Raw genomic sequence first — 18,531 nt, 5'->3', positions numbered from 1 at the left:
AAGGAAGGAAGAGAGGGAGGGAGGGAGGAGCAAGGAAAAAGGAGAAGGGAGGGAAGGAAGGAGGGAGAGAAAGAGGAAGAAGGAAGAAACTATCAAATGTAGAATCAGGAGGATTTTGGTAATTGGCTAAGTATGCAGGTTGAGAGAGAAGGAAGAATCAAGAATGACTTGAGTTTTCAGGCTTTGGATAGTTATAAGCATGGTGATAACAAGAGTTAAGATTAGAAAAACAGGAAGGATGTGTAAGGTTGGAAGTCAGGGGGACGGAGCAGAGAAAGATTTTTAAAGTATATTTTTCTCCATAAGAAGGTAACAAGAAGATGAGAGCCCATGCCCAAGCAAGAAGCTAGACCAGAAAAACTCTTTGTTTTTTATTTTTCTCCCTGTATTCTCTAATGATTGTAAGTGAGATTATCAGCACTATCTGTGTCATTTATTTATGGAGTGCTTATTAGGTGCCAAGATCTGCTCTAGACACTTTACGTACTTTACAGCTAATTCTTACAATACCCTTTAAGGTAACTTTATTTCTGTTTTACAGATGAAGAAGCAGAGGCTCAGAGCCCAAACTCATACAGCTACCAGGACCCCGGCTAGGTCCATTCAGTTTCAAAGCCCTGTAAGCCACATTGCTCTTTGATTTATGAAAATTTAAGTCAGGGCAGAGTGCTTCAAAAAGTGATTCTTGAAATTTTATCGTTCAAAAATTCTCCAGATTAGTTTGTTTAGAAATGCAAGAGCACCACAAATTTAAAAATTGTGTAATAGTTGTAAGTGTAAGTGATTGTCCAATTGATATACATTGTTTCTTAATTGCTTTTTATTACATAAATAACTTATTTATCAAAAACATTCATTATAAACATATTTTCAAAAGGCTAAAGAAAGCTATAGGCCAATGTAAATCTTTTATAGCTGTACGTAGAAACGTTAGGTGTAATTCTGCTATATAAACTGTAGTTCAGACTTACACATCCAACTTGAGCTTCCACTTACAGCTTTTCGATATAAAATAAATCATTACTATATATACCCTCATCCTCATAAAGTTCAATTTTTACTTAATTAGTGAGTAATCAAAGTTAAATTTTCTAGTTAATTTGATTGAAACTGTCATCTTCATATAGTCACATTTCTAGCAAATTTACAGTTGAACTATCACTTCATTACATATACAAAATTGGGATCTCAGAAGTTAAAACAACTCAGGTCAGAATAGGAGTTGGTGGCTCATTGCTTGCATGCGAGGGTTGCACATCAGTACATAATGTGTAACATCCCACCTCTGGCTTATCACACTATACTCGCCAAGTTTCTCTCAAGAGCAGTCTCAGATATCTTGTCTTCTCTAAGGCAATATATATTTAAACACAGAGCTTCTCCTAACATTACTATGTTCCCACCAGTTTCTAAGGGAAAGTTGATACAAACATTTTTTTAGGAATTGTTTTCCCTCTAGGCAATGGTAGAAGAATATTTGTAATTATACTTTTCTTTTGCATTATTTTACTTTAATTGTATTAGCTTATTAGTAGCTATATTAGTTTGTTATTATTATATTAATTGTATAACTTTTTTAGTTATATTAATTGTATTAGCTTATTATTGCTGCTATAACAAATTAACATAAATTTAGTGGCTTAAAACGAAACAAGTGTATTCTCCTACAGTTCTGTCTGAAGATCAGGAAGTCTTTTGAAATGGGCTTCATTGGGCTAAAATCAAGTTCTTGTCAGGGCTGTCTGTGTTCCTTCTGGAGGCTCTGGAGAAGAGTACATTCCCTTTCCTTTTCCATCTTGTTGGGTACATCTGCATTCCTTGGCTCATGATTCCTTTCTCCATCTTCAAGGCCAGCAGATAGCATCTTCAGGTCTTTCTTTTTCTGACTATGCTGCCTCTCTTTTTCATTTATGAGGATTCTTGTGATTACATTGGGCCTAATGAGATAATCTAAAACAATCCGATTATCTGAAGACCTTTAATCACATCTGCAAAATTCCTTTTGTCATGTAAGTTAGCATGTCCACAGGTTGCAGGTATTAAGGTGTAGGTATCCTTGGAAGCCACAGTGGTACTGGAAGGTTTGACAAGAGAAGAGACTAATATTATTTACTGGTTTGATAACATTTTATGGATTTAGAATTTTTTATAACCTAATGATTTACTAAATTATTGGCAAATATTTATCACATTTATAGGTCTAAAATAAAAATGATTATGATAATTTCACAATATATACAAATATTGAATCATTATGTTGTATACCTGAAACTAATATAATGTTATATGTCAATTACATCTCAATAAAAAAGCTTTATGATTATGTCAGTAGATGCCCCAAACATATTTAATAACATTTATTTTTTTAAATTGTGGTTAAAAAACCGCTTTATAAAATTTACTATTTTAACCATTTCTAAGTGTACAATTCAGCAGTGTTAAGTATATTCACATTTTTATGAAACCTAACATCCTTTTTTAGTACTAACTCTTTATACACTAGAATGGAAGTGTATTTTCTTGACTTATGAATAATATTTTTGTGAAACCAACATTTGCCATCTTCATGTAAGTTAATGTTATTTAATGTTGAAATATTAGAGATGTTCCCATTAAAGCCAGGAAAGAACATGGGTCATTTTGGAATTTCTAGCCAATGAATAAGATAAGAAAAATAAAGTTATAGATACCAGAAAGGATACAAAATTATTATCGAATATAGAAATTCAAAGGAATTAACTGAAAACCATTAGAACTATAATTCAATTAAATGCCTGTTTATGAAATAAAATATTGAAATCATTTACTCTTTTCAATATGAGAAATAATCGTTTGGAATATATAATGGAAAATAAAGAGCCAGGCAACATAAGTCCTGTATTCCTGAAGAGGGATCTGGGTGGCACATCCCAGTGACCACTACATACTGCTACCATCTTAGTCCCAGCCACTGTCAGTAGTCTTCTATAGGGCTTCCCTGCTTCTGCCCTTGTCCCCCATGGCCAGTTCTCTTCACAGTGGCTAGAGTGATCCTTATAAAATAAATTAGGTCATTTCACACCTCTGCTGAAAACCCCACAGTGGATCTCCATTTCACTTCAAATAAAAGCCAATATCCTGACAATGGCCCACAATGCCTTGCATATTGCATAATTTGGCCTCTTTTTACCTCTCTCATATATCTCTCGCTACTCACCTGCTCCAGCCACACTTGTATCCATGCTGTTACTCCAGCACATCAGGCATACTCCTGCCTTAGCACCTTTGCAGTTATTGGTTCTTCTGCCTGGTGTGCCCTTCCCCCAGATATCTATATGTTAACTTCCTCAAGTTCTTTCAAGTCTTTGATCAGATGTTACCTTCTCAATGAAGCCCACCCTGACCTTCCTCTAAAATGGCAGTCACCCTTCCCCTTTGCTTTGTTCCCGTAGCACTTACCACCTAATACATTATATAATGTAAGTATTTATAATGTTTGCTATTTATTACCCCCCACTATAATTAAACTCCACAAGGGAGGTTTTTTTATTTATTTGTCTGTTTCCTTTGTTGTATCCCAAGCACCAAGCAGCTATAACAGTGCCTGGTACATAGTAGAAACAAAAAGAAAGAATTAGTGAACTGATTTTTTTAAAAAAGTCTGAGGAAGTTATCCAGAATGGAGCATAGAGGGATGAAAGTAATTAAGAGATATGGCAGGTTGAATAAGTGTCGGTCAATCTTATATCTACAGGAATTGGGTAGAAGTGAATAGAGAATGTGAGAGATGCATCATTCAAAAGATAATGTCTGAGAATTTTCCAGAAATGAGGATAAACAAAATTTCAAGGTGAAGAAACATGATAATCTTAAACCATAGAAATAAAAACAAACCCAACATTAAATTTACTGGGGGGGAGGAACTACAGAATATAGAATAAAATTTAATAGTAGTAGTGGTAGTAGTAATTGCAGCTAACATTGTAATAATACCATGTGCTAGGCACTGCTTTACGCACTTTATGTATATTAATTAATCCCCACAATAGACTTTGATGTAGGTATTATTATTGTATGCATAGAGGAAATTGAGACACCAAGAAGTCCAGGAACTTTCCCAGTGTCACACCACTAGTACATGATGGGGCTAGAATTAGAATTCCAGCAGTCTAGTTTCAAAATAAATTCCAGATGGGTTAATGATTTTACCACAGAATGAATCTATCAAAAATGCTAGACAAAATTTCCTGTTTTAGTCAGGATGCACTAGATTATACTGTGGCAACATGTAAATCCAAAATCTCAGTGGCTTAAAACAGCAAAGGTTTATCTCCTGCTCATGGTTATGTCCATCCCAGATAGGATGGGGATGTAGCTCTGTGTCATCCTCACTCCAGGACCCAGGCTGATGTCATACCCACTATCTGGAACACTGGTGGTTTCCATGCAGAGGGAAAGAGGGAACCTGGTTAACTACTCTGGTTCTTGAAGCTTCTGTTTGGAAACTTTCAAGTGACATGTATCTCTTTCATTGAGTAAAGAGCAAATCGCATGGCCACACCTAACACCAAAGTGGCCAGATATGATAAGCTGACATATGTTCCCAAAGGGGAAGAACCAGAAATGTTTGATGAAAAACAACAATGGCTTTCATAATTTAGGTGAATATATAGAGAACATTATAAGTGTGGGAAGGGACTTTCTAAGCATGAAAGTATTGGTAGATTTGAGCATATAAAAATTTAAAGTATCTCTGTGTCAAAAATAATTAACAAATTATTGAGCAAAGCCATTTATAATATATAATTAGACCAAAGTTTAGCATCCTTAATATATAAAAATTTAAACATCAATAATTTAAAAAATATTAATTTTGAAATGTACTAAGATGATAAACTAGAAAATAACAAAAGAAATGCAAATGGAAAGGTGTTCAACCTCATTAGTAATTAAAGCACTATGCCAATTTTTACCTATAAGATGATAATAAACCACTTCAATGAGACTAAGAAAAAATGTTCACTATCCTACTGCTGTCTATGTTAAAAACTAAAACAAAACCTTTCTGGAGGGCAGTTTGGCAACATGTATCAAAAGTTTTACATTTAAAATACCCATCACTTTGACTAGACAGCTAGTCCAGCTTTAAGAATTTAAATAAAGGTGTACATAAATATTTAGCTATAAGGAAGTTCACTGCAACATTGTTTATATCTGGGGAAAAGTGGAAATAATTAAATGTTCAACAATAAAAGACAGGTTAAAGAAACTATTGTTCATCGGTTAGTGGATTATTCTGCAGCATTAAAAAATTTGGGTCGGGGCTTCCCTGGTGGCGCGGTGGTTGAGAGTCTGCCTGCCGATGCAGGGGACACGGGTTCGTGCCCCTGTCCGGGAAGATCCCACATGCTGCAGAGCGACTAGGCCTGTGAGCCATGGCCACTGAGCCTGCGCGTCCGGAGCCTGTGCTCCACAATGGAGAGGCCACAACAGTGAGAGGCCCGGGTACCGCAAAAAAAAAAAAAAAAAAAAAAAAATGTGGGTAGAAAATACTTATTTTATAATTTTTTTACAGATTTATTTACTTTATTTATTTTTAAAATTGTGGCTGTGTTAGGTCTTCATTGCTGCACGTGGGCTTTCTCTAGTTGCAGCGAGCAGGGGCTACTCTTGGTTGCGGTGTGCTGGCTTCGCTTTGTGGTGGCTTCTCGTTGTGGAGCACAAGGCATGCAGCCTTCAGTAGTTGTGGCTCATGGGCTCAGTAGTTATGGCTTGGCTCGTGGGCTCTATAGCACAGGCTCAGTAGTTGTGGCATGTGGGATTAGTTGCTCCACGGCATGTGGGATCTTCCTGGACCAGGGGTCGAATCCATGTCCCCTGCATTGGCAGGTGGATTCTTAACCACTGCACCACCAGGGAAATCCCTTATTTTATAATACTAAGAGAAAGTAGCGTATAGAACAGTATGCATAATCCTATTTTGTTGGAAAAATTTATGTATGTATGTATAAGAACAGCCCGAAAGGATATACATCAAAATATTAACCCTGGTGGGATTGTGGGTGTTCTTTCTCCATTTTTAAATTATCTCTATTTCTAATATTTTGTCTTATTTTTATCATAAACATGTACTGCTTACATAGTCTTTTAAAATATAAAAATAAATCAGCAGCAATGGTTGGTACGCATCTCACCACTGCGCCTGACTGATGCCCAGTCTCCATATCTATCCTGTTTCTAAAGCTGGGCCCCTTTCTTGTGTCTTGAACTCATGGTTCCCATCTCCATTCACTCCTGCTGCTAGTCCAACCCTGATTTTGTTCCCCAGTTCTGTTAACTGGGTTTCTGCCTTTTTCTGTTATTCCCGAATTCTTTTCTCAGTAACATCTTTTGAATCCCAGGATTTCTAATACCAGGACCTAGATTTCCTGTCACTAATCACCTTCCTGGGGATTGGTCCCCTGCTTCCAGGCTGGTATCAACAATCCAGTTCCTCCTACTGGACATCCTTGATTTTGACTTTCTGCCCTACCTACTTTCCTCTCCAGGTAGAGTTGCCATATCTACCTGCTGGTCAGGACAACCAGCTTCTAACCTGTGCTGGGCTGCCACTTGTTCTACTGCTGCTAATCCCTTCTAGATACCATGAGTTGCCTTCCCTCCCACCCTGACATGCCCACTGCCAGATGCTCTATCCCAGCAATGAGCCTAGTTCCAGTTTCCTGTACTTTTCAAACTGCTCTGTGCCATTGTAGTTACCTAGGGTGCCCCCTCTACATTTCTTATCTTATTAAATTTCTTCAAGTTGGTTCTTTTTTCCAGATTAAAAATACACTAAAAGAATCAACTGGTCAACATCACTAATCATTAGAGAAATGCAAATCAAAACTATGGTGAGGTATCACCTCACACCAGTCAGAATGGCCATCATCAAAATATCTACAAACAATAAATGCTGGAGAGGGTGTGGAGATGCTGGAGAGGGTGTGGAGAAAAGGGAAACCTCTTGCACTGTTGATGGGAATGTAAACTGATACAGCCACTATGGAGAACAATATGGAGGTTCCTTAAAAAACTAAAAATAGAACTACCATACAACCCAGCAATCCCACTATTGGGCATATACCCAGAGAAAACCATAATTCAAAAAGAGTCATGTACCATCATGTTCATTGCAGCTCTATTTACAATAACCAGGACATGGAAGCAACCTAAGTGTCCATCGACAGATGAATGGATAAAGAAGATGTGGCACATATACACAATGGAATATTACTCAACCATAAAAAGAAACGAAATTGAGTTATTTGTAGCAAGGTGGATGGACCTAGAGTCTGTCATACAGAGTGAAGTAAGTCAAAAAGAGAAAAACAAATACTGTATGCTAACACATACATATGGAATCTTAAAAAAAAGGTAATGAAGAACCTAGAGTCAGGACAAGAATAAAGACGCAGATGTAGAGAATGGAGTTGAGGACATGGGGAGGGGGTAAGCTGGGACGAAGTGAGAGAGTGGCATGGACTTATATATACTACCAAATGTAAAATAGATAGCTAGTGGGAAGCAGCCGCATAGCACAGGGAGATCAGTTCAGTGCTTTGTGACCACCTAGGGGGGTGGGATAGGGAGGGTGGGAGGGAGATGCAAGAGGGAGGAGATATGGGGATATATGTATATGTATAGCTGATTCACTTTGCTATAAAGCAGAAACTAACACACCATTGTAAAGCAATTATACTCCAATAAAGATGTTAAAAAAAAAAGAATCAACTGGTAGTTAGTAACTTGCATTTTCTGCTGTTATTTAAGGTTTAGGTGACTAACAGTGAGAAATCTTTGGATGAACTTTACCCATCACACTTGGTATCTACTGTAACACTTACCATAGGTGTACCAATAGAGGGCACTCTTCCCATTGAGAGGCACAGTACTGAACTTGAAAGATTCTATCTCAGTGCCTCTCAAGCAGAAGTAGCAATGAATTACTTGTTATAAAACAGTGCTTACATATATATGGAATCCAAAAAAAAATGGTTCTGAAGAACCTATGGGCAGGACAGGAATAAAGACGCAGATGAAGAGAATGGACTTGAGGACACTGTGAGGGGGAAGGGTAAACTGGAACGAAGTGAGAGAGTGGCATGGACATATATACACCACCAAATGTAAAACAGAAAGCTAGTGGGAAGCAGCTGCGTAGCACTGGGAGATCAGCCCTGTGCTTTTTAACCGTCTAGAGGAGTGGGATAGGAAGGGTGGGAGGGAGATGCAAGAGGGAAGGGATATGGGGATATATGTATACATATAGCAGATTCATTTTGTTATACAGCAGAAACTAACATCACATTGTAAAGCAGTTATATTCCAATAAAGATGTTTAAAAAAAATAAAAAGTACACAAGTTAACACAACATTGTAATGCAACCATATTTCAATAAAAAATAAATTAAAGGAAAAAAAAACAGTGCTTAATTGTTTGTTTCTTCCAATTTTGTACCCAGGTATTACTTTGTTTCTCCCGAGATACATCTGTGTTGGGTCACTTTGCATACAACAGTGCTTCACCACCGAAATCATACATAAGAGGTAAAATCTTAGTATATAAAGGAAGTATTCTTTAACACTTACATAATCATGCCAAGACTTTATTTTACAGCATATATTGGTTGTCAAAATTTTTGTCGTAAATTATTTAATAAGATGTCTCTCAGGTTATTGTAACCATCTTTCACTCGCACTTTAATCAGTGCCCAAACCACTTATCGCAGATCACAGGAAGGTGGTTCCCCAAAACAGCATTTAAACTTACTTCTTTATTTTTCCTGTTTGCTCTCGCCTCTGTTGCTGTTTTTGCCATATCTGTTGACTTTTATTTACCCTTCCAACTATGAGTTTATCAGTTGAATTTGCTTTTTTTTTTGTTTTCTTTATTCCTTCTCTCAAAATGTTACACTACACTTAAAGTTTGATATAATCTATATGCTATTAGCTTTCTTAATTCTATTTTAGTGCTTTCTTCTCTTTATCACTAGCTGCCTACAAGATAATGCTATTCCAGTATCCTGCTATCACCTGGCAATTGAACTAATTTCAGCTGGAAGCCTTTCCCCGATTTCTCCTTTTTATTAAGTAGTGAACACCCAGCACTGGAAGCTTATAAGCCTATTGTGTATGGTCATTCTTCTATTCCCATAAAGAAAGATGCTGTTTGTCCTATATCTCCTAAGTCCATCTGTCTGCCTGATTACTACAACCCGTGCCCTAAGACAGGCCCACATTGCCAGTGCTGGGATCAGGCTCCCCCCACTTGGGGGCTCTCTTGGTTACATTGCTTCTATATTGAATTGATAGAAACATTTGGTTTACTTGTTTGTTTCTTTCACATCATCTGCTGAAAAACTGATTATAGAACTTATCTAATGGACTTACCTCTAAATTCAGCCAAATTTTAATTCAGCCCTCCATTAGTTGATCCTGTCTTAACCTAGCTAACTTTGATTCTCTGTTTATTCCACATTACCCCATTTTCATTCTAAGCCTCTATATATTCCCTAAACATGGAAGGATTCCCACTCCTCCACCCCCAAAATCATAGGTTCTTGAAGAACTAGCCTATGTCTCACAGTATCAGAAAAACTCAGATTATTTCCTTCTATGCAGGGAAAAACCCAATTCTTTCCTACTGTGTTTTGCTCCTGTGTTTTTAATTTACTACTCACACAAAGCACTTCACTTCTGACACTTTTGGTCATACATATGTGGGGAGTTTTCCCCACAATAACAAGCTAGTCTTGACACCACCTGGGTATCCTGCAGCTTAACTCAATTCTAACACTGTCTCCCTAGAGATGGTGTCAGATCCCACACGTTAAGGACACAGTCCTCACATGCATACACACACGCACACACACGCACACACACATACACACGCGCACACACACACACACACTTCAGACACCAGTCACAAGCTTAGGTTGTCACCTGTGCTTCTGACCAACAGGCTTCGGATTGGACGTTCCAACAACCCTCTCCCTGGTTTGACTGATTTACTGGAGAGGCCCACAGAACTCAGGGAAACACGTACTTACATTTACCAGTTGGTTAAAGGATATGATAAAGAATACAAATGAACAGCCAGATGAAGAGATACATAGGGCTGCGTCTGGGAGGGTCACAAGCATAGAAGCTTCTGTCCCCATGGAGTTGGAGTGCGTCTTCTTCCCAGCGTTGATGTGTTTGCCCACCTAGAAGCTCTTCAAACCCCCTACTTCTGGGGTTTTATGGAGTCTTCCTCACAGAGGCATGATCAATTATTAAACTCCATTTCCAGTCCCTCTGGAGTATGAGGGGATGGGGCTTCTAATCAAGGCTTGGTCTTTCTGGTGACCAGCGCCCGTTCAGAAGCCCACTCAGAGTCACCCCAATAGAACAAAAGATGCTCCTAATGCTCTTGTCATTTAGGAATTTGCAAGGGTTTCAGAAGCCTTGTGTCAGGGATGGCATCAAAGACAAATATTAGAATAAGAGATGCTCCTAATGCTCTTATCACTTAGGAAATTACAAGGGTTTCAGGAGCTCTGTGCCAGCAACCAGGGGCAGAGACCAATATACATTTTCCATTGTCTCACACTCACCAAGTCCACCAACCCATCATCAATTTCCCTCTCCTCTAAACCTCTAAAGCACTTAAAGCCTGTGCCAGAAAATTTAGCAAACATATCTTAACGTTTCCTGTTTTAGTCTGGATTATAAGCCACATGGTTCAGGCACCATATCTTATATCTACTCTGTTTGCCTCTCAGCACCTAGCCCAGTATTGAGTACCCAGGAGGTATTCTCTACCATCTACCTACCTACCCATCTATCATTTCATTCTCTTCTTACTCACAAGATCAATCCTTGTTGTCTCCACCCTAACCTAAACTGCTCATGCAGTTCTTCATTTCCTCTCTCCTACCATTCTCAACCAAAAAAAAATTTTTAATTAAAAATCTTACCTTAAAGCCAAGTGCAAAAATGCACGTGACTTTTCAGTAGACTCAACAGTGTTAGAAAAACTGTCAAGATAAGAGCTACCTACTTTTTCCCACCTCAGTAGAAGGTGGGAAAAAACTCAGACCTTTAAAAGTTTTGAGGAAAAACTTTTTAAAGCTCACTTAAACATTTAATTATGGTGAATATACTTTAATTTTCTGAGATAATCCTGATTTCAAATATTTAGCCTCATTCTCAGACCATATCAATTGTTTAGGAATTCAGAAAATATTAACCATACAGTGAAAGACATTTAATTTTAACTTTTTAACTCATTCCATAAAAATGTAAACTAATGAGGTGTTGCAAAGCTTAGGACTTACTTTAATGACTAGACTAGAATTACTTATAATTAACACAACAATTCTAGGCTTACAAATAGATGCTGCTCTTCTTAAGTGCTTAAGGAGCTTGAAAACGTTTGTTCTTTTAATATTTTGTATCACTTACCTTGTAGCGCTTAAGTTTATATTATTGACTTTAATTGATGAAAGGATTTGCTAATACCAAAAGATTGGCTGGCATATTTTCAAATTAATTCCATATCATAAAATGAAATGAAAGGAGATTGTACTATAGTCGTTTTTTAAATTCCATTAATTTTTAGTATATTCACAAAATTAATTTTTAAAGTTTTTTCTATTTTATCTAATCATATTGGAACTCACTATGGTTTTCTCTTACAGGAAAATTAGGAGTAGAAGAATATGCCGTCTTTTATCCACCGAATGGTAAGAGAAATGCTATTTCTCCCTCTAGTGGGAAATAGGAAAATTACAACTTTTATAATAGCACTGTGACTTTCTTATTCTCCATCTTTAAATGGATAATAATTTATCATCTAAAATAAACCTTCTATAGAATAACTATTCTAATTACTTTAATGTTTGTGGTAGGTTTTTGCTGAACTGTGCATATCCTTTCTGATTTTCTTTGAGACCAGTAGTAGCATTTGTGAGAAAGCTAAGACTCAGGTGTCTAAATCCAGGGTGCTTAGCTTTCCTCTGGAGGACATTAACTCGTCCGTCTGGGACCTTCCTTTTGGCTTTATTAGGGCTTTATTAGGGCACTCATTAGTGCCCTAATGAGTGGATTGCCTTGTGTTGCACTTTATTGTTCTCATGATTTGACAAGTGTAATATTTATGAAATAAAAATATTTCAAGAAATACATCACTGAAAAAAGTATGTTTTGATTAAAATGATCAAATGTATAGTGACCTCCTTGAATATTAAGTATTTCTTTGAGATTATCCGATAGTTTTAAGATATGCTCCTTGGAAAAGCAATATATAGCAGTCCTTATTATGATACTATACAGTTGGCATCCTGAAGAAGTTCTTTTACTCCAGCAGAGTTAAGAACATGGGCTTTGTAATGCTGCAGACCTGGGTTCAGATCCCAGTTCTGCCCGCTTACCCTATGACCTTGGGTAAGTTATACATCTTTGCTGAACTTCAGATTTGTCATCTATAGCACGTGGGTAACAGATTAAAGGAGATAACACTGTATGAAACAGCACCAGATGTGGAGTGAGTGCTCACAAAATGCAGCTGATACAAGTTGCTTTTAGCTTCTTGACTGACCAGCCCATCTGAAACTCATCCTTGGCTTTCACGGCACTGTCCTCTCCTTGTACCTCTCAGTGTGCTGTCCCAGGTTCCTTCACAGGCTAGCCTCCTCTGTCCCTCTTTAAGCACTGGCATTCCAATGTCCCACTCCACTCTTGTTCTGCTGCCTTTTTTTTTTTTTTTTTTTTTCCTGCTGCTCTTTTCACACATTTTCCTAGGACTTCTTATCTGCTCTCTTGCTTCTATTTGTTAATTACTCTAAAACTGATATCTTCAATTCTGACTTCTACATTATTTAACTCAGATTTAACTTGAACTAATTAATCTTCATATGCCCACTATTTAAAAAAGAAAAAAAAAAACAAAAGCAAACTTAAATTTAAAAAACAAAATGACAACAACAAGATAAACCAAACACTTTCCTCTTTCTCTCTCCCGTTAATTGTACTCTCATTTAACCAGTAATTCAAGACCTAAAATCTGGTAGTCATCCTTGATTCCTTTCGATCTTGGACCCCCTTCATCTAATAAATCACCAGGATCATCCAATTTTACCTTTAAACTACATCTGGAACCCTCTCTACCTCACCATAACTACTAGCTTGCCCTCATTCAGGCTTTACTATCTCTAGTTTATTCATTGCAACTGACACCTAACTTGTCTCCCTTCCTCCGGTCTTTTCTAGCTTTTCTCTGTCTTTTACAATGCTGTCTCAGTTATACATCTGAAAGGAAAATCTGAAAATTGCCATTTTTCTCCTTAAAGTTTTATTAATGACTCCCCATTTCTTTATAAGCAATGTCCAAGCCTCTCAGCATGGCATAAGAGAACCTCTCTTGACTCTGGCCCCTATTCAGTCTAACTCCTAGCTTCATTTCTCACCATTTCCCATTTCACTTCTTTTTTAATCGCAACAATATCAAATTATTAATTCTTTACACAAACATAGCTACATACTCCCAAAAAAGCACTCTGCTGCTTTCCTACCTCATGACTTCTGTTCCTATGCTTGTAATGGCACATTCAACATTTCTTCACCTGGCTGCTCTCCGGTTCAGCTCAGGCATGATCCTCTTCAGGAGACTTTCTTTGGAACCCCAGGTGAGGTTAAGGGCCCTTCCTCTAGGCTCCCATAGTACCCAGTGTGAATATCTTTGGTATCCTTACTATATTATCTTGGCATTAATTGTTTATGCTTTAGCTCCCCCTCTAGATTGCAAGCCTCTTGAGGTTTAGGACCATATCATTCATTTTTGCTCTTCCAGTATCTAGCTATAGTAGGACCTTAATGAGTTTTTATTTGAACTAAATTAGAGGCTTTTTAATCTTAACATTTATGTGTAAACTTTGTTACATCTGTCTCCCCAGAAACTTAATTTTCATATAACATTTTATATTTATATAAGAATAGGAAAATAAGAAAAAATAAATACCTCTGAAATGCCAAATGAGATGTCTGTGGAGTCAAGTTTTTTTTTCTCTCTTCATATATAGGAGCACTTTTCCAACTTAGTTTAGAATATATTCGCTTTTACTTAACACACATGCCTAACAAATTTGGTTTGCTGGTTTTTATGACCCCTGTAACAAAAGAAGTATGGAAAGAAACTGATATACATAGGAAAAATGATTAACAACAGTAGAAGTGAAAATCAGAGACCTCACAAAGGAAAATAGAAAAGCTATAAAACAGCATATAAAAGCACTCCTGCAAATCAGTCTGGGACCATTTTATGTAAAAGCCAATAACCCTCCACCCTTTAAATAAGTATCATTGGGTTGTAACATATTATAGTAATTTAAGACTTTTATAATGAGCTAAGGCACCAAGGAAAAAAATATTGCTATAACAATAATAGTAATAGTAGTCACAGCAGTAGGAGCTGACATTTTTCCATGCAGAACTATATACTAAGCAGTGTGCTAAGTACATCCCATGTATTAATTCATTTAATCCTTACAAGAACCTTCTGAGGCAGCTTCTAGTATTATCCCTATTTATAGATAAAGAAGCTGAGGCACAGAGTGTTAACTTGCCCAGCTGGTGAGTGGCAAAGCCAGGCTTTGAACCCAAGTTCTTTGACTTCAGAAAAGAAGTCAGACTTTTTTTTTTAACTTTATTTTTTTTTTAAATGTGTTTATCATTTATTTTAGGCTGCGTTGGGTCTTAGCTGCAGCACGCGGGATCTTCGTTAAGGCATGCAGGATCTTTCATTGTGGCGCACAGGCTCTTTGTTGCAGTGTTCAGGCTTCTCTCTAGTTGTGGCGTGCAGGTTTTTCTCTTCTCTAGTCATGACATGCAGGCTCCAGACCACGTGGGCTGTGTAGTTTGCAGCATGCAGGCTCTAGTTGAGGCGCACCAGCTCAGTAGTTGTGGCATGCCGGCTTAGTTGCCCCGAGGCATGTGGGATCTTACTTCATGACCAGGGGTGGAACCTGAGTCCCCTGCATTGTAAGGCAGATTCTTTATCACTGGACCACCAGGGAAGTCCCAAGAAGCAGTATTGTTAATCACCATGCCCTACTACCTCAGAAAAATGTTACTGAGTTCATTGTAGTATCTTTTAGAAGAAAATTAAGCGGTTAATATATTGAAAAATTTGATGTATATAACAGGTTCTAGAAACAATTTCATCCAGAAAAAAAAATAGTTTAATGGGATAAGCTCATTTATTATAAGCTTATGAAAGAAAAATCCTACTGAATTTTGGAAAGAGAAGATTGTGGTATTTTAATTTACCCACTTTTTTTGATTCAAGATCTATATTTCCCCCTCTGGCATGAGAAAGTTGCACCAGCAATGTGGGCAGTTGTCTTTATAGCCACCAAAGTAGAGTGGGGCGTAGTAGGTGGGTAAATTAAAAGCTGTTCATAAGCTGTTCATAATCTTAATACTTAAGTATCATTTCTTGTCTCAGGTTGTTTTAGAACCTTACCAGAATCAGAGGAGATTCTTCTCTGGTGATTGAGTCTGAAACTGCAGAACAGGAAGAGACAAAGAGCAGTCAGTCCACTGTCCCTTTGCTCTTTACTCAAGGCAATACCACACAACATTTGTATATTACCCACCCTGTTTTTCAACCTCTGCCAAAGAAGGCATTACTTTGAAATCTCAAGGACACCTCTCCCACTGCCACCAAAAGTGGCCTGGCTTTCATGGTCACAGGGGCTCACCCAGAGAGCTTTGCCTGCAGCTCACTGACACACTGTCCACCCCTGACCCGGCAGCTGCTTAAACAGGGACAGAGGTTTGCTCACTCACTTCCCCACTGTGATCTCCTTTCCTAGGATGGAAGTAACAGGCCGTCGTGCCATCGGACATTACCCTGTCTCCTTATTTGAAGCCTTGTCAGTGGAAAGACTTTCTCTAGTAGATTTATTAAACAACTGGTGAGCAAAAATTTCTGAGCTGAAGGAGACTCCTCACAGGAAATTTTTAAGCTTTTCTTGTTTTTATTCTTTGTTCAACATGTATAACTTTATTTATTCATTTAATAAATACTTATTAAAGGACACAGATAAAGTACCTGCTGCCAAGGAGCTTACATTCTAGTGAGGGAGACATACAATAAACAAGTACATAAGTAGCTACTGTAAATAAATAACTCTGAAAATAATTTCAGAGAGTGATGATGTGAACAATTAAAGGGAACAGAAATTGATAGTAGGTAGGGAGGTGAGCGAAGGGCACAGCTATTGTAGATAAGGAAGTCAGAAAAGATGCCTCTGAGGAGGTAGAATGTGAACAGAGCCCAGAATGTGCAGAGTGAGCTGTGCAAAGGAGGAGGAGAAGAGCACTCCAAAGGGAATGCACAGCATGTTTAAAGTCCTAAGAAGAACATACCTGATGAGCTAAAGAACAACAGGATGGCCAGTGTGACTCATGAGAGTGAGCAAAACATAAACTGGTTGGTACAAGGTGAGATGAGAGGTAGACAGGGGCCAGGCCAGTTAGGGGGACAGTTGTTCTACAGTTTTGTCTAGTAAGTCCAATGTCTGGGCTCCTTTAGGGGCAGTTTCTATTAATTTCTTGTTTTGCTGTGAATAGACTATACTTATTTCTTTGCATGCATAGTAATTTTTTTGTTGTTGATAACTGGATATCTTGAGCATTACATTGTGGTAACTCTGAAAAATCAGATTTTCTCCCCTCCCCAGAACTTGCTGTTGCTTGTTGTGGGTTGTAGTTTTTTAGTGACTTTTCTAAACTGTTTCTGTACAAATTATCTTTTTTTGTATTGAGTGCCCCGCTGAAGTCTCTGTTCCATTAGCTTAGTGATCAGTTAGTGATTTGACAGAGATTTCCTTAAATGTCTGAAACCAAAATCAGTCTTTACTGATATACTCTGTGTAGGGAGTACTCCTTCAAGGCTTAGCCAGGCCATTTACAGCTCTGCCTTAGCTTTCACTTCTTGCTTGCACACAGCCAAGAAAACAGGCAGAAATGAAAGCTGAAGTTCTTCTCAGGTCTTTTCTAGATTCCCTTCATTACAGAGGAGCTTTTCAAAGCCTTTATCCCTCCATATTTATGCTTCTCCAATCTCTTCCTCCCGAGGCTTTTCAGTCTGCCTAGTCCTTGCCCCATCTGTTATTCCTTGCTGCCCCAGGTGGCTAAGGCTAATACATTTGCTTTTATTTAAAAAAAAATAAATAAATCTGATAAATATCACCTGGCTGGCCACTTCAGCCCAATCCCTCAGGTAGCTACTAGACAGGTCAAAACACACAACCATAATTTTTTGATCTAGGATCTACATTGCCCCCTCTGGCATGAGAAAGCTGCACCAGGAATGTGGACAGTTGTCTTTATAGCCACCAAACTAGAGAGTGGGGGGTGGTAGGTGGGTAAATTAAAATACCACAATCTTCTCTTTCCAAAATTCAGTAGCATCTTTCTTTATTAAGTATTTCCTTGGTTGTAAGTTTTTTATTAGATTCCAGAATTCAAAAAAGCTGATTCTAACAGTTCTAGCCAGTTTAACCATTGCTATAATGGAGGGATGGTGTTTTAGAGTTTTCTACTTCACTCTTCTCAGTGACATCTCTCCTCCAGTTCCTGATGAATATTTTTAAAAGATCATCCTGACTACTATATAGAATAAAAGTATAAGCTCCAAGAGAACAAGGACCATAATAGTTTCATGACCAACATTATGTAGCATCTAGAATCATGCATGGCATAAAGTCACTGCTCAGGAAACTTTATTGAATGAGTGAGCTAACGAATGAGGGAATGAATGTAGAAGGATATAAAGGAGCAAGAATAGAAGCAAGGAGGTGAGACTTACAGGAAAAATATACATAGATCTGACTGAGACTTAAACAAACATCATAATTTGCTAATACCATTTGTTTCCTACAAGACAAAATAAGTAATTGCTAGTGAACAGTAGGGAGAAGAGTGTTAGGACTCCAGAGCAGTGGTTTTCCAGTAAGGGCAATTCCACCCCCTTACCCTCCAGGGACATTTGGCAATGTCTGAAGACACTTCTGGTTGTCAGAGGGGAGGGATATACTACCAGTATCTCCTGGTTAGAGGCCAGGGTTGCTGCTAAACATCCTACAGTGTGCAGGACAACCCGTCACAACAAAGATTAGGAAAGGCTCTTGGAAGAAATAACAAAAATGTATCATTTTAAATCTGCCTGCAAGAGTCAGGTTGATAAATAACAGTGTACTTTGTTATCTAAATTAATTAAATAAATTTAAAACATCTCATAATCCAAAATTCATGTCATGTGTAACTTTGGACATAAATTGAAAAACTAATTGTTTAAAGTATCATTTCTAGATTGATATTTAAACATGGTTATGTTCTGATGTTTTGGGAACTTTTAACTACTAAAATAAGCTAACAAAGTCATATTCTGAAGTTCCAATTCAGAAAGATAACAGAAATAGCTAGAAAACAATTTGACCATTGTCCTAATCCCTATGCTTACTG

General features: G+C 37.7%; 1 protein-coding gene across 6 annotated transcripts in view; it reads left to right on the top strand.

Moving 5' to 3' along the window:
• TBC1D19 (TBC1 domain family member 19) overlaps positions 1 to 18,531 on the top strand; it is a 155,379-nt gene that overhangs the window by 109,403 nt on the left and 27,445 nt on the right. For all 6 annotated transcript variants that reach the window (XM_067036317.1, XM_059067735.2, XM_059067738.2 and 3 more), the window contains 2 exons: positions 8,484 to 8,568; positions 11,703 to 11,747. In XM_067036317.1, coding sequence (XP_066892418.1) covers positions 8,484 to 8,568; positions 11,703 to 11,747 — 130 coding nt within the window. The remainder of the gene's footprint in view (positions 1 to 8,483; positions 8,569 to 11,702; positions 11,748 to 18,531) is intronic.

This window comes from Kogia breviceps, chromosome 6 (genome assembly GCF_026419965.1).
Source record: "Kogia breviceps isolate mKogBre1 chromosome 6, mKogBre1 haplotype 1, whole genome shotgun sequence".
Taxonomy (NCBI): Eukaryota; Metazoa; Chordata; class Mammalia; order Artiodactyla; family Physeteridae; genus Kogia; species Kogia breviceps.
The sequence above is the reverse complement of the archived record's forward strand: the minus strand, read 5'-3'. Positions and strand labels throughout refer to the sequence as shown.